Source organism: Rutidosis leptorrhynchoides, chromosome 10 (assembly GCF_046630445.1).
Source record: "Rutidosis leptorrhynchoides isolate AG116_Rl617_1_P2 chromosome 10, CSIRO_AGI_Rlap_v1, whole genome shotgun sequence".
Classification (NCBI taxonomy): Eukaryota; Viridiplantae; Streptophyta; class Magnoliopsida; order Asterales; family Asteraceae; genus Rutidosis; species Rutidosis leptorrhynchoides.
Window position 1 is genome coordinate 31,131,441 of NC_092342.1, and position 15,931 is coordinate 31,147,371.

A 15,931-nucleotide genomic window follows, 5' to 3' on the forward strand; every position below is an offset into this window, starting at 1 on the left:
TTATTCTGCTTTAGTGAGGTGGTAAAATTGCAGAATAATGTTTTTTGGCTAGGTTACAAAACATGCCACACATTAGTTTTACACAATACATGCAATTGTTCTAAAACGTAAATATCCGAATCACTACACACAATTATGCTATATTAAACAAAATGGCATAAGTTTGAATGAATACAAATACAATATGGTGCCATTACTTTTGAATTTTGATCCATTTCAAATTGATTTTTTTTACTCAAATTGTTAAGTGTTTTGGCTTTCAACCGGATCTTTGATACGGATTGTAGCTGTTCCTTTGAAAACCTGGACTCCAACCTATTAGATTAATGCCATCACAAAAGAAATGGTTATTGATAAAAAAAGTTGAGGGCAAGAGTTAGTAGTAAAGTACAAAATTGAAGGTTAAAATTTATTAGCATGGCATTAGAAAAAATTTACATATAAACTTGACCTGTTGTGCAGATTCAACCATTCAAGTTCTTGTAACCATCTTCACCCATGTTAAAAGTATTTTCGCCAACCTGCATCATGAAACAAAAATTAAAATACAATTGACCATTTTTTGTACCTAAAAGTATTTTGAAGAGATACAAAGTACCTTATAATAATCAGCCATCTGTAAAGTTGAATGAAAATTATTTTCTTACAATCTTTGTAGCACTTCCTTGTAAATGACATTTTTTTGTAGTACTTCCAATATTCATATCATTGTCACATATAAGTATCTTTAATCCCTTCTTACTTTTCACCCTCGAAATTGCAACGTATAACTGGCCATGGCTAAAAACTGGACGTGGTAAAAATAGACCAACATGAGATAGTGATTGTCCTTGGCTTTTATTAATGGTCATCGCAAAGCACATTGAAATAGGAAACTGCTTTCTCGTGATCTTGAATGGTAACGATCTATCTGAAGGATTAATTTTCATACGTGGAATTAGAGTTGTAAATCCAACGTTTGTACCTGTTATAACTCTGGCAGTAATTAAACTCTTTTCAAGTTTAATCAATGTTAGTCTTGTTCTGTTACACAAACCGTTAGGCTGATCAATGTTTTGGAGTAACATTATGGGAACACCAATTTTCAAGACTAATTTGTGGTTAGGAACACCAGAAAACCTAAGGCTATTCAAAAATTCTGGAGATCCCATACCTTGTTCTGTATCTATGGACTTCTCAGACTCATCTACACTATCAGAACTAAGGTAAATCATTTCATTCCCAGGAACCATCTGTAGCAAACGATCATTAATTTGATCTACTTGTTCATGGGTTGGAGCAAGAATAGCTCTCTCTTGGAAATATTCTGGCTTATAAAGATTTGCAATGACATTCGGATATGTGGATTCAATAATAGACATGATTGGATCACTACTTGCCTTTATTAATAATTCATCTGGTATTTCAATGTCAGCTTCACCATCATTTGGCCCGCCATACGTACCATTGCCAACATCTAAAATCCATTCGGCAAATTGTTTCATCTCATGTATATCTTCTGGAGTTGAACCACATTTCAATCTCATGTTGACAGTAAGCTTTAGAACTTGAATATGATCCCAAAGATAAGATGAATTTAAAGAAGCATTAACTATGTCTTGTCTACTACCTTTAGGAATAACTGGCAGAATTTGTCTAAAATCTCCACCAAAAACGACAACTTTTCCTCCAAAAACCTTTTCCTCACTATCACGAGTTGCAGAACGCATAATATCTCGCATTGTCCTATCTAAGGCTTCGAAACAATGTTTATGTATCATTGGTGCTTCATCCCAAATTATCAGTGAAGTTAACTTCATTAATTCTGCCAGTTGGCTGTTTATTTCAATGGAACAAATTGAATCCTCATTAATATTTATTGGGATTATGAATCGAGAATGTGCGGTTCTACCGCCACTCAATAAAAGAGAGGCAATACCACTTGAAGCAACATTGAGGACAATCTTTCCTAATGAGCGGATGGCTGTTGACAATGTTTTCCACAAAAAGGTCTTACCGGTACCACCATATCCATAAACAAAGAAAACACCGCCAACATCTTTTTCAACAGCAGAAATTATTTTGTCATATAAACCTTTCTGTTCCGAAGTTAAACTACTAAACAATTGATCATGTTCTACTTTTAACGCTTTACGATCATATCGAAGTTCATCATGAATCAATTTGTTTGAAGTATTTATGACATACTCATTTGAAGGATATGGCATACCATTAAAATTTTTCAACGAACTACCTTGGTTGCGCAGAAGCTGTTCAATCTCATACAGTGTATGATTGTCAATCTCGTCTTGCTCCATAGTATAATCTGTAGTCAAAAAGGTAGTGTTAGCTATTTATTAGATAAATAAATAAAAATATTTTTTTTACTGTCTTAAATTAAAAAATTAAAATTTTTAGTGAGATAGGGTTATAGGTTTTATAATAGTTCAAAACCATAAATGTATGACATAAATTAAAAACAGTTACACTAAATGATTAAAATAAAACCTGCATACTGGATGATCGTCCTCTGTTTGTGTAATATGTCTTCACCAAGTTCCTTGTGACATTTAGACCATACCAACTCCGGTTTTGTCACATTATTAGATATTAATAACATCACAAATAATGTTCTTAAATAGTGACCCGATGCCCATTTACTTGCTTCTTTAATAGCTTCAACATATTCTTTGTCGTCATCTAAAAGTCCAAGCTCATAGCAAGCATCCTTAAATGTTGGACAAACTTTTCCTCTAACTGTTCGAATATCTTCAAAACACATTGGACCGTGGACTTTGTTAAGAAGAATTCTCAAGTAATAAGCTTCACCTGCTGATGGAGATACATGATGAATTCTTCCCAACTTGGTCCCTCTTTTCCTTGGCTTCCAACTTCTACTTGCTGAATCCCAAACATACTGACTTGGAATTTCTATGTACGATAATTTTCGTGCATTCGCATCTACCTTATTGAGTTCCATCCAATTTGTAAACTGTGAATTAGCTACCGAGTGTGATGACCAGGAAATTTCCGATCAAATTTAAACTTTAATCTTTATATGTTTCCGACACGATAAGCAAAATCTGTAATGTTGAGTCTCGAAAGTTATGAAATCTATATTTATATAATCAATTACCCTTTGACTATGCTCAACGATTCACTAACATTTATGTGTATATTGATATGTATATATAATATATACTTATTAGTTGAAAACGTTAACAAAGTATTGGACATATAATACTTTACATGAACGTATTTTTGTTTCAATATAAGTTAATATAGTTATTGACGAAATTAAAAGATAATATCATATGATTGAATTATCAGATACATTGAATTATGATTACGAGTCTCTGTTATGAGGTCCACGTTGATTTGAGAAATCGTTTGCTTTTAACGGTATTCAGAATAAATGATAAAGTGATTTTCAAATGAAAACAAAGTATCACTTATCTAGTGTCGGACAAATGTTAGTGGAGAATTGAATTTCATATTACTTGATTGATCTATTTACAAACGTGCGAAAACGTTTTCCAATGTAATATAACTTGGTTATTAAAATGTCTTTGTTAAATAACGTTAGTTGAATATTAATTGTTAAGATATATTTAAATAACTTGCAACGTGTATTTAAAACGTGTTTATGTATATTAAATACATATCTGATTACAAATTATTTATGTAAACGATAGCAACACTTGTTATTTGATTTGATCGATATTAAGATATATTATTTAGAAAGTTTAAGGAAATTAAACTAAATGTTGGCGCATAAATGAATTATATCAAATTAAGTTTAAAGTATAAACGTTACGTGTTATAAGATTTTCTAAACGAATTTAAAATAAACTTTTGAACTATTATTAGTTTTGAAAAGCTAAATATTATATTATTACATTAATATTTCCATTATATACGGTATGTACAAGTTTATATTTTAAATGAAAATATATTTTTATTTTACAAAGTGATGAATAATAATATCAAATTAGTCATAAAACGTTTTGATTTAATATTATTAAATATGCTTTGATAAATAACGAGACTATGATTTATAGAAGTAAATGACCAAAACACTCAAAAGATTAAGTTACACTTTGAGTGGGTTAGTTTTCCATTAATTTAAGTCTAATTATTAATAAAGGTACAATTCGCGAAATGTAAGGTATCAGTTTTCTAAGCATACGAAAATGCGTTCGAGAAACCGGAACCGGGACGTAAGACTGGTGACAACGTACAAATTATTAGAAACTAATACAATTTATTATTATTAACACTAATAGTATTATTATTATCAACTTTATGAATTTTGTATCATTAGTACTTATATAATAATTATTATTATTAATATATTATCAATTATTAATATTAATTTAATTATAAAAAAAAAGAATCAAGAACTAGTACCATTCAGTTTCACATCCACATCCCTACTGTATATGATTTTTGTATCTGTCGGAGTTTGTTATGAGTCTGCTTCAATCACAATTCAAAACAGAAATCCTTTGCTATATATTGTCTATTGCATTCAGTTATTGAATAAAACTGAAAAACCCAGAAAATAAGCTCCACACTCTGTACATTTATCTTTTTCATCATATTTTGATTTTGAATGAATTTTCAAAATGTAATAATACAGTCTTCTTAGGAATCATCTATCTAAACTATCTGTAAGTTTTCAATCCTCAATTCTTTCTATTAATCTCTAATTTTGGAGTCAAAGTTTTGGTTTTAAAAGTCAACTAAGTGTTCTTGAATCAAATTTGAGTTTGTTTTAATATCTCCAGTTAATTTGATGATCCATAAAGATTATAGGAATGATTTGCAACACAATTCATGTTGTAATCATAACCTATAACACTCTTAATCTAAAAATCAATTTTTGAGTTCTTGAGTTCTTCACAGTAATATACACTAACGTAAATTCGAAACAAATTTCAAAAACTAAAAATGCAGAGTTGTTAGGAATCATTTACTTAAACTTCCTGCAAAATCTCAAGTTCCAATTCTTAATAACGAATTCGAATTTGCGAGTCAAAGTTAAATTGTCAAAAGTCAACTGTTTTGTTCTTGGAGAAATTAGAGCTTGTTTTGATGTTTTAAGTTAAATTGATGATTTTGATAGATTTTAGGAATGATTTGAAACATGTTTCATGTTGTAAAGATTGTCCAAAACGAACTCAAAATTGAAAACAAATTTTTTTTTTCTAGCTACTAGCAAGCAGTAGGATTTTTTGTGTTTTTTTTTCTCATTTTTTTTTATATCATGAACACATTTTTTTTTTGTTTCATGTTGTTTACAAGTCATAAATGAAAACCCGTTCGATTGTTGTTGAGTTTTTGCCCCCGTTTGATTTTAAACTTGGTGAAGAAGATGATGAACTAAGATGAAAGAAATACTAGATATATATGTTTGGGTTGCCTTATAAGTCAGAAAAACATGGATGGCAGAATGGTTAAGGGTATTTGCGGGTGGGCGAGAGGTCTCGAGTTCGAGCCCTGTTTGGGGCAGTTTTTTTTAGAAAAGCTCTTTGAAGGTAGTTCTCATTTCTAAAATTAATATTATTATTATTATTGTTATTATTAGTAGTAATATAATATAATTATTACTATTATTATTACTAAAATAAGAATTTATGATCATTTAATAGTATTATTATTATGATTGTTATTATTAGTATTATAAATATTATTATCACCATATAAGTATGATAATCATTATTATCATTATTATTACTAGTATCATACTATTAGTATTATTATTATTATTACCCTTAGTCAGGTATTTCTACGATTATTAATTTTGCAAAACAAAAGATATATATGTAAATATATTATAACATAAAATACACTAATATTACATAAAAATTATGTTTCAACTAATATGATTGATATAACATTAATTAAATATCAAATAAGTATCATAATATATTATAAGAATAATTAATACATAACAAATATATAAACTTAATTGATATATACTATAATGTGTTAATACTTGATATAGGTTCGTGAATCCGAGGCCAACCCTGCATTGTTCAATGTCGTCATATGTATTTTTACTACAAAATACATTATAGTGAGTTTCATCACTCCCCTTTTAAATGCTTTTGCAATATATATTTTTAGGACTGAGAATGCATGCGCTTTTATAAATGTTTTACGAAATAGACACAAGTAATCGAAACTACATTATATGGTTGAATGATCGAAATTGAATATGCCCCTTTTTATTAAGTCTGGTAATCTAAGAATTAGGGAACAGATACCCTAATTGACGCGAACTCTAAAGATAGATCTATCGGGCCCAACAAGCCCCATCCAAAGTACCGGATGCTTTAGTACTTCGAAATTTATATCATGTCCGAAGGAGGATCCCGGAATGATGGGGATATTCTTATATACATATTGTGAATGTCGGTTACCAGGTGTTCAATCCATATGAATGATATTTTTGTCTCTATGCATGGGACGTATGATTATGAGAAATGGAAGTATAAAATCTTGTGGTCTATTAAAATTAGGAAAGGATTATTTATGTTAAACTAATGAACTCACCAACCTTTTGGTTGACACTTTAAAGCATGTTTATTCTCAGGTATGAAAGAAATCTTCCGCTGTGCACTTGCTCATTTTAGAGACATTACTTGGAGTCATTCAGGAGATATTTCAAAAGACGTTGCATTCGAGTCGTTGAGTTCATCAAGATTATTATTAAGTCAATTATAGTTAGATATATTATAAAATGGTATGCATGCCGTCAACTTTCGATGTAATGAAAGATTGTCTTTTCAAAAACGAATGCAATGTTTGTAAAATGTATCATATAGAGGTCTAGTACCTCGTAATGTAACCAAATGTAATGTATTCGTCCTTGTGGATTAGGACGGGTCGTTAGACCGAGGGCTTTTCAAGTACATCAAGAAGATCAGCGGAATCTTCAAAAATCACAGAATGTTCATTGGGAAGATGGAATGATAACCTTTCTACCGCAGGAGTTCTATGGTGCAGTTCGTTTCCAAAAATTCTCCAAGATGCCTCACAAGCAGATATATATCTGCAGTCATAGTACTCCTTTATCTCATCCACGATTCGTTCACTTTGATTTCCCCTTTCATCTACACTTGTGTCTCTATTTCTATGAATTACTCCAACAGTTATTCTATCGGGCCCTTTATTAATATATTTAAACAAATATTTAATGGCACCATGCTGGTTGCACAATTCAACATTAATATGAGACTGGTATTTTTTTAACATAAATTTGTTATATGGAACAACAAATCCATTGTGTAAGGTGCAATCACCTTTCTGTATGCTGGAACCGTTATCACGCCTTCTATAAACATGATATCCATTATCATCAACAGATGTTACCTCTCTGAAAGATTTAGGAAACAATTTGGAACAGCTATTTTTGTCGTTCATACATGGGCTTCTGGGATTCTGAGCTCCACATGGACCATACATCATAAAATCATACACAAGCTCGTACAATTCTGGATCCTCAGATTTTTCTGGAATTTCAGCTGAAATAACACGATCAACATCTTCTACTGTGGGAAACTTATATGCAGCTTTCAAAAACAAACATATATGTGCATGAGGGAGGCCACGTTTTTGAAATTCGATTGTGTAAACAACTGTAAGGAAAGTGTAAACATATGTTTAGATTAGTATTCATATAAAAGGTGTAATTATGAAATTTATTTATTATAAAAGTACAGAAAATAAAAATAAGATTTGGAATTACATGCTTCCACTTCACCGAATACATGATTTTCTCTGAAATCTTTAATTATACTATCCAGCTTCATTTTAAATACCCTAGACAGGATTTCCGGTCTATCCTCAGGTCTGAGGTTCTTATTGTGTAGGAAACGAAGAATTTCAGGCCACTTTGGATTGCAAGTAAAAGTTATGAACAAATCCGGATATCCAAATCTTCTAACAATTGCCATTGCATCCAAGTAGTTTTGCATCATATATCTTGAACCACCGGTGAATGAGGAAGGTAGAATATATCGTTTTCCAGTGTTTGATGCTTGAGTATTGCCATTTGTAACATTGTTACAAATGTCATTGTAACTATCTAACCTAAGCTTCTTTTGCTGTGCACGAATATATCTCAACCTGTCAGACTCCATCATAGTATATGCATCGACCAAAAATTGTTGGAAAAGTTTCTTGGCCGAGTGCATAAGTGAATAGGAATTACATCTTTCTTGAATTTGATATGCAAAAAACTCTCTGATGGTCAAATCAGTATGACCAGACTTGCTGCTATCACTAACATTTCTATGCTTGATTCCAGGTCTATAACCATCTTGTCCTAATGGAAACAGAAGAGGATATTGAAGAGCAAGATAGGATGGATGTAGTTCACTGATTCTCTTCGGCTGACCAGACTGTTTTTCAACTATTATATCACGTTTTTCCAATCCGCATTCAACGTCACCAATGATTAGACCAGCTAATTCATCAACAGTAGGAAGATTGTAGTTCCTTCCATCAGTATTTCGTCCTCCTATAAGTTTTAATCTAACACTTTCATGTGGATTTTCAGCAAATCCGTTCCTTGCCATTCTATAAGCTTTGACTAAACGATTACATTGGTCCAAAACTATTTTTATTTCCTTCATGAGTGCAGGATCAATTGAGTCATCGCATTCTCCATGTTTGGCATCAGGCCTGATAATAAAAGAGATTAATATACTGAATATTTTAGTTAATGATAAATGTATCTGAAGTATTAAAGTAGAAAAAAAAAACAATTGTTAACATACCTGTAAGCATTCATACGATGGTGATCTTCATTTTCGGTATCATATATATAAAGTTGTGAATACTTGGGGGTATTTCCAGCAATAGGAAGCAAACTACCCAATCGATGACAATTTTGACCTGATAATCTAAAAACATATGGACCACGACCATTATTCAGAGAATTGTCGATTTTGCCACCCATAGAAGTAAAACAAAACATATTGTTATATTTCCTAATGTATTTTATGAAGTTGTTGCTGCTTGGATGTTTGTTTGAATATAAGTTGATAAATAACTGAGGAGGTTCTGGTGTTATTGGAAGCTGAACTTTTCCATTACTGCAACAAATTGAATAGGAAGTTTTGACACATCTGGGATTGTTAGTAAGTGCCTCCGAATGCCAAACAGTAGCACGACAAACAGTATAAATGTAAGTTGGATCTCCATGGTCAAAGTACTCTATAGAAAAAATAAAAAACAAAAAATGAATTTGAAGTCAACATTCAATTTTAGTGTAAATAGCATTTGTATTAAATGAATTCTACATAATGTAAGTTGTATGTTTACCTTTAGATATTCCAAAGAATTTTTTGACTGACTCAACATATTGTTCATTGTCAACAGAAAGTTGAATAGAACTGATTTGGTTATTAGGATTAATCCTTGACATACACTTGTTCTTTTTTGTAGAGTCTCTGAAGTTGAAGGTTTCATCAGTATGTGAAGTATTTGAGTTACAATTGGACACTTGCAAAATGTTGCATTGAACATTTGGTGTATTCATCAAACCTGAAATGATGGGTAAATTTGTTAAATGCTAAAAATATATTTTGGCAAAGAATTACAATCCATGAAAAAGGATATAACTAACTACCATCATATTGCATATTAACTGAGGAAGTAAAATTAATAGATGTAGAACCGGGTGAAAAGATCTCTCTTGCCAATATAGAAATAGGTGTGTGAAGATCTGTTATATTGTTGGTATACATAAAGTTAGAGATTGATTAGTCATATTAAATTAGAATAAGCTGATGAACTATATCATAAAAACTAACCAAATGGAAGAGTGGTATATTCTGCACGTGTAGATGGAACAGGAGTAATAGAACCAACCGTAGTTGACGATATAGATGTAATGTTGGTCAAACATGTGTTGGTCAAGTTGTCTGTTACAGCATCAACTGCAGTGTATTTCAATGATGATTTTAACAACTTATAACACTAATTTACATAATGATACTCCTGTAAATGCTTGTAAAAATATAACTTACAGGGAGTCAAGTTTGGTGTTCCTGCAACCAAAATCCTCTTAGGAAATGCTTTATTTTTTGATCTATTATCTATATTTTTCCTTTTCTTATCAGCAATAATAGAAATTCGATTTTGTCTTGCTTGGTAGGAATTGCTAGCACATTTTATGGTTGGTGTGCTTTGTAATTGACCTGGATACAGATGTAGTTGTTTTATAATGTGAATAGCATTTAAAGTTTCAACATGCTTGTAATTGAATATGTTACAGTCCCAGGGTTCTTGAATGATAAATACACTTTAAGTTTATGTTAAACCATAATAATCATCAACAGATTTAACATTTTGATACAAATAACATTTGAATAGCAGGATGTTTCAGAACTTCATGCAAAATCATATCATAATCATAACATAAAAGTCTTTACAGTCTTTTGATACAATGTGATGAGCAATTTGGAACTTACCATTAGAAACATCACTTAATGGGGTTCTTGAAGAACTGGTCAAAGGAGTAGATTGTGTACGCTTGTAATTGAATATGTTGCAGTCCCAGGGTTCTGCAATGATAAATACAGTTTATGTTAAACCATAAGTTTGATCAACACATATAACATTTTGAATCATTATATGAAATACTTTTATGATCCCAGTTTACATCTTAAATATTTGACCATATGAATTTAGCATTGTAGCATGCTAATGAAAACATAAAGATATTTAATGTATACCTTTTGAATTTGATGAAACAGGTAACACAGAAGATGTGCATGCTGATGGTGTAATTGAGTTTTCTTTATCATGTTTATTGAGATTGAGATCTTCGTTAGTTTTCTTACTCCTTGCCATTTGAAAACGTCGTCTTGCTGTCGAATTGTTGTTGTAAGGATTCATGATGTCCAACAGCTCATGAACAGAGTTTCTTTGTTAATATTAGGTAATATGAAAGTTTAATCAAAATGACAAATTATCATTTTTTTCGAGCTAATAATTAATTAGAGCAAATGAATCATTTCCTATGTATCAAGGTTTCGTGTCTCGAGACAGTTAATCACATTATCAATCTGAATTTATCCAGCAGTAAATATAATGATGATGACTTACAGACCTTTTAAATTCGACAAAAGATAAGGATGTAGTTGATCGGGTATTATTTTGCAGACCCCAATAATCTCGAGAGTTGAAGCGTAGGAGTAAATATCCATCCATATAAAGCATGCGGTTTATATAATGATTATAACATGTTGATAATGGCGACTATTTAAGATATCAAAAAGATTTTGTTTCCAAGTTATAATTAATTTACATAAAGCACGCGTTTTAATAAAGTCTAAGGGGTCCAGATTGCTACACAGAAAATTTTAATAAAGTCTAAGATGCTAACTGACCAAAGATTGAATATTGGTCAAACAAAAAAAATAGGTCAAAATGCATTTCAGGGCACTCTAGATATGCATACATGTAAACATAAAAATGGGTCTAAATGTCCAATGTAGATGTGTCAAAACAGAAAATCAGTAAGAACATGTTATATTAAATTTTAAATGTATTCATTGATAACATTTAGTTAAGATAATATACACATTTTCATGAAAACATTAAAAAAACAATGTAGAAGCTTGATGATCAGATAACATAAGAAAAATTTAAGAGTCTAATGAAAGCATTGAAAGGAAAATTAAAATAAGCATAAAGCATCATCAAATGCAAATGTGCTGCTTATCATGAATGTTTATGAAACGCTTCAAAACCATGATGATAACCAAACACAAACAAAAGATAGTCTCAAATTGAAATACATAACACAATGAAAAATACTGAAGCATAGAAAATATGAGGTAAACTTTTTTTTTCAAAATGTTCACTTCTCAATTTTAACTGGAAGTAACTTCTTCTTGGTGCTTGAGTTCTGACCAATTGTTTTATCATCATCAACTGCTTCATGTGGACGTTTTATAGGACTGGCAGCTGTTTCAGAAGTGGCCTCCAAAGCATTCGACGATTCATCGGTACACGAAACCACATCCTATAGAGAAACATAATGACAAAGTTAATTCAGTTTTTAAATAGTTCTTATGATTGTTCATGAAAAATAGTTAACTAAAATTATCATTATCATAAACTATTAAACTTGAATTAGATATGGTTACAACCTTGATTAGTAAACATTCCTTTTTTGTATTACCTGCTTCCTCATAAGCACCACCATGGTCATTACCCTGACATTTTATTTAATAAATTAGTTAGATAATATGTACATAAATTTTAAGTGATCAAACTCAGTTTTGGAGGAGTTAAAAAACTGAATTCTGTGTAGTCAATACCTGATCATCATCATCATCACCAGGTTGATTGTTATCAAACTCAGCCATAATACTTGGATCATTACACACTTTACTAACTGTGTAGACATGGTAAAGTGTGTCGATATTATTTTTTGACACACTAATCATGAATAGAACTCTTTTTTCTTTGAGATTTACAAACACTTCAGGAAAGGTAACCTCATCTTCATCTTGTAACTTAGTTTTGTAAAACAGTAAATGTGAATGTCAGTATCACTATACTATAATATCTATAAAATTTGCATAAAGGTAATTGAATAAATATGTGAAATACCTGTTTTTCACGAACTTCAGCAGCAGTCGTTCGAAGTAACTTAGTAACCTCTCTTTCAAACATTACAAATGATGCATTACCAGAACCATCCCGAACTCGAGCTTGTATTTTGAAACTGGAATAATTAAAAACAAATGTGTACATTTAATTTATAATTTAATTATTGTGCTCACAATTAAATATATTCTGTATCATTTACCTTGGAAACACTGATGATGCGTAACATTCACATCCAGGACAATACAATTTACCATCGTTTTCAAGATTTTTTCCCACACTATCCTCTTTGTTTTCTAGATCAATGTGTTCAGACTTCTTAATGACTTTCTTCTTACACTTTCTACAGGCAATATACGACCAACCACACCTCTCCTCCACACATGTTATGGTAGCAAGCACAACACAAGTAATAGGCTACAAATTTTGCATTTTTAAACATTATTACTAAACATATCAAAGGTCAAAACTAACATAGTATATAGATTTTATTTGCCATTGATACCTTAGTTGCATCAATGATTTCACCAATCGTCATTTTTGGCATTGAAAGAAACTCATCACGAAAAGACTTAACCTTTGAAGAAAGTTGACTTGCACCTTGAGAAGAAGAAGCTGTGCCAAATTTGGAAATCAAAGTTTTTCTGAATTCCACTACTTCAGGTAAATCAGAGTTGAACAATAGTTTTGTGCAATAATATGCATTCTGGATGGATAATTCCTTTTTAACTGTGAGCAGGAAAAAAACAGTAAGACAAAACCAATAAAGCCATTATATATGTACATAAGATTCAAACTATATTGATGTTCATAAAGTTGGTCATTAGGGTACCTTTCCAGTATTTAACTCTTCCAAACTGAATGATTAAAACAGGAGTATATAGACTTTTGTTTCCAGCAATAAAATCATGCATCTGTTGTGCATAATCATCCCAAAATGTGCAGCATAACTTCAAATTACTATAAATACAATTACAAAGATGAATTAATATTGACATTATATTGCACTATTTAAACATAAAAAAAAAATATTAAAAACTTACTCAGCATCTCAACCTTTTTCCTTCTCCTCCATCATCTTTATCATATGGTTTCACATCACCAGAGTCAACAACTTTCCCAATGACATCTAAAATAATATTTATATAAGTGTAAATGTCATATTTGTAGCAATTTCTTCAATATATATATATATATATATATATATATATATATATATATATATATATATATATATATATATATATATATATATATAATAATTATAAGAAAAGCATCCAATAATAAAAAGTTATTTACCAACTAAAAGGTTAGTCTCATCCTTTTTGTCAGAGACTTGACTAAATGGCAAGAATTGGAAATCGTTATCAGGACCATCAAAAGAGGACACACGCCGGAGAGTAGTATTACGATAAAAGTTAAGCTTCCACTTATGCATATACACTGGATAAGAACCTTTGTTATCTCCCACACCAAAATTAGTTAAGATGTACACTCCACCTTCTTGCAAATCGTTCTCAAACTCTGGACATAACACTTTTTTCACAACAACACCGATTTTGTGGCACTACATGATACAAATTCAACAATCTAAAGTAAGGACACCTTTCAATCATTTTAACATCGTTAAATTCAAAATCAGAAAATAGTATAGTAAGAAAACATAAATGCTATAACAACAATAACAGCAACATTAAAGATAAACACTAATCAATATGTTTAATCTATCTAATTGGCCTATTATAACAACTTAATAATGCTTAGAATAATACGAAAATGTGCAAATTATCTACAAACATACATACATGTTCTAACAAAATTAACAGAAACATTAACATCAACATTAAAGAACAACACTAATCAATATGTTTAATCTATCTAATTGGCATATTATAACAACTTAATAATGCTTAGACTGATACTAAAATGTGCAGATTATCTACAAACATACATACATGTTCTAACAAAATTAACAGCAACATTAAACAGCTACAATAATCATTATCAATCATCTAATTCAAGTATTATAACAACTTAATAATGCTAAAATTAAAGTTACCTTTTCATCCATGACAATCATTTGCAATTCGTAGAGTGTCTTCCAAATACGCAGAACCCTGACCTTCAATTTCCATGAGCTTTTGACATTGTCAATCTCTGAAATTAAATCGTATTTTTCTTCAGCCATCTTGTGTTATTGTTTAAACGAAAAGCAATTGAATTGAAGAACTTTAGATGATGTGAACTGAGATGATGTTTAGGTAGATTTATAATGGAAGCGTGAACCATATCTTTACAAAGATGCTTGGAAAACTGAAACGTTCGTCTTGGAATTGATCGAGGATGCAGAGATACAGATTATGCAAATCTAGGGTTTCAGACGCAAGCGTGAAGCATATCGATACTTTTTGATTTGTATTAAATGTATTGATTAAAAAAACCTAAAAAAGGTATTCGCATTTGTTCGGTTTATTTTTTTTAATTACGTATTTTTTTTTAAACTAAAAAAGGTTTTTTTTATGATGTAAGCAAGGTTATATATTAATGTGCCAAGTGTCCAAATATTTTTTTAAGCTAAGATTTTAATTAGGAAGTGATGTCATCTTCATGGCCTTTTCAAAGAATGTAATAGACTATAGATTATACTTATATTCTAGGATGGCAAAAATACCCGTACTCGATGGGTAAACCCGAAACCCGATATTATTGGTCCGGGTTTGGTTCGGGTATACGGGTTTAGGGTCGGGTATGGGTAAAGGTTTACTTTTTTTCGCGGGTTCGGGTTCGGGTTTGGTTTTAAATGAAAACTCATATACTCGACCCGTATGCCCGACCCATATACCCGATAAGTTTATCTATATATTACATTGAATGTTACAAATAAATACTAACCTGGGCTTATATCCTACTAGCCCACTTCATAAGGCCCACCAAAATGGACAAGAAAAACATGCATACATTACATCCGAGTACAGACATGTAACTGAGATTAATCCATGGATGCTACTATGAACAAGCTGCACAACAAGATTCTTTAACATTTAATTCTTTAACATTTTAATCTCAGTTAGTAATGTAGTTTGTAAATTCTTTAACATTTAATTTAATTTGATTTGAATTAAATGGTTACCCGATTATCCGTGGGGAAATCCGTTACCCGATGGTTAATTAGTTAATTGTTACCCGCCGGGTATGGTACCGGGTTTGCGAGTGAGTTTCTTAATCGAGTTTGGGTTTGATATTGCCTATACCCGACCAAACCCGACCCGATGTCATCCCTATTATATTCTATAATTCTATGATTCTATAATAAGTA

The 15,931-nt window shown here is 30.9% G+C and overlaps 1 protein-coding gene and 1 pseudogene across 1 annotated transcript; both read right to left on the reverse strand.

Moving 5' to 3' along the window:
• Nucleotides 1-643: 643 nt before the first annotated feature.
• On the reverse strand, nucleotides 644-10,893 carry LOC139870168 (uncharacterized; annotated as a pseudogene).
• Nucleotides 10,894-11,860: 967 nt separating this feature from the next.
• On the reverse strand, nucleotides 11,861-14,803 carry LOC139870170 (uncharacterized). Its single transcript, XM_071858012.1, has 10 exons — nucleotides 14,675-14,803; nucleotides 13,915-14,182; nucleotides 13,672-13,744; nucleotides 13,448-13,575; nucleotides 13,121-13,344; nucleotides 12,818-13,032; nucleotides 12,619-12,733; nucleotides 12,324-12,521; nucleotides 12,153-12,218; nucleotides 11,861-12,025 (listed from the first exon to the last, which is right to left on the reverse strand). The coding sequence occupies exons 1-10, from the start codon at nucleotides 14,801-14,803 to the stop codon at nucleotides 11,861-11,863; spliced, it is 1,581 nt and encodes a 526-aa protein (XP_071714113.1).
• Nucleotides 14,804-15,931: the final 1,128 nt, after the last annotated feature.

Excerpts from the sequence above, each read along its gene's own strand:
- LOC139870170 (XM_071858012.1), bottom strand. The coding sequence starts at position 14,803 with ATGGCTGAAGAAAAATACGATTTAATTTCAGAGATTGACAATGTCAAA. Across the intron at positions 13,033-13,120 it reads AAATCATTGATGCAACTAAG|CCTATTACTTGTGTTGTGCT; the intron begins GTATCAATGGCA and ends CAAAATTTGTAG. Across the intron at positions 12,219-12,323 it reads GTGATGATGATGATGATCAG|GGTAATGACCATGGTGGTGC; the intron begins GTATTGACTACA and ends ATAAAATGTCAG.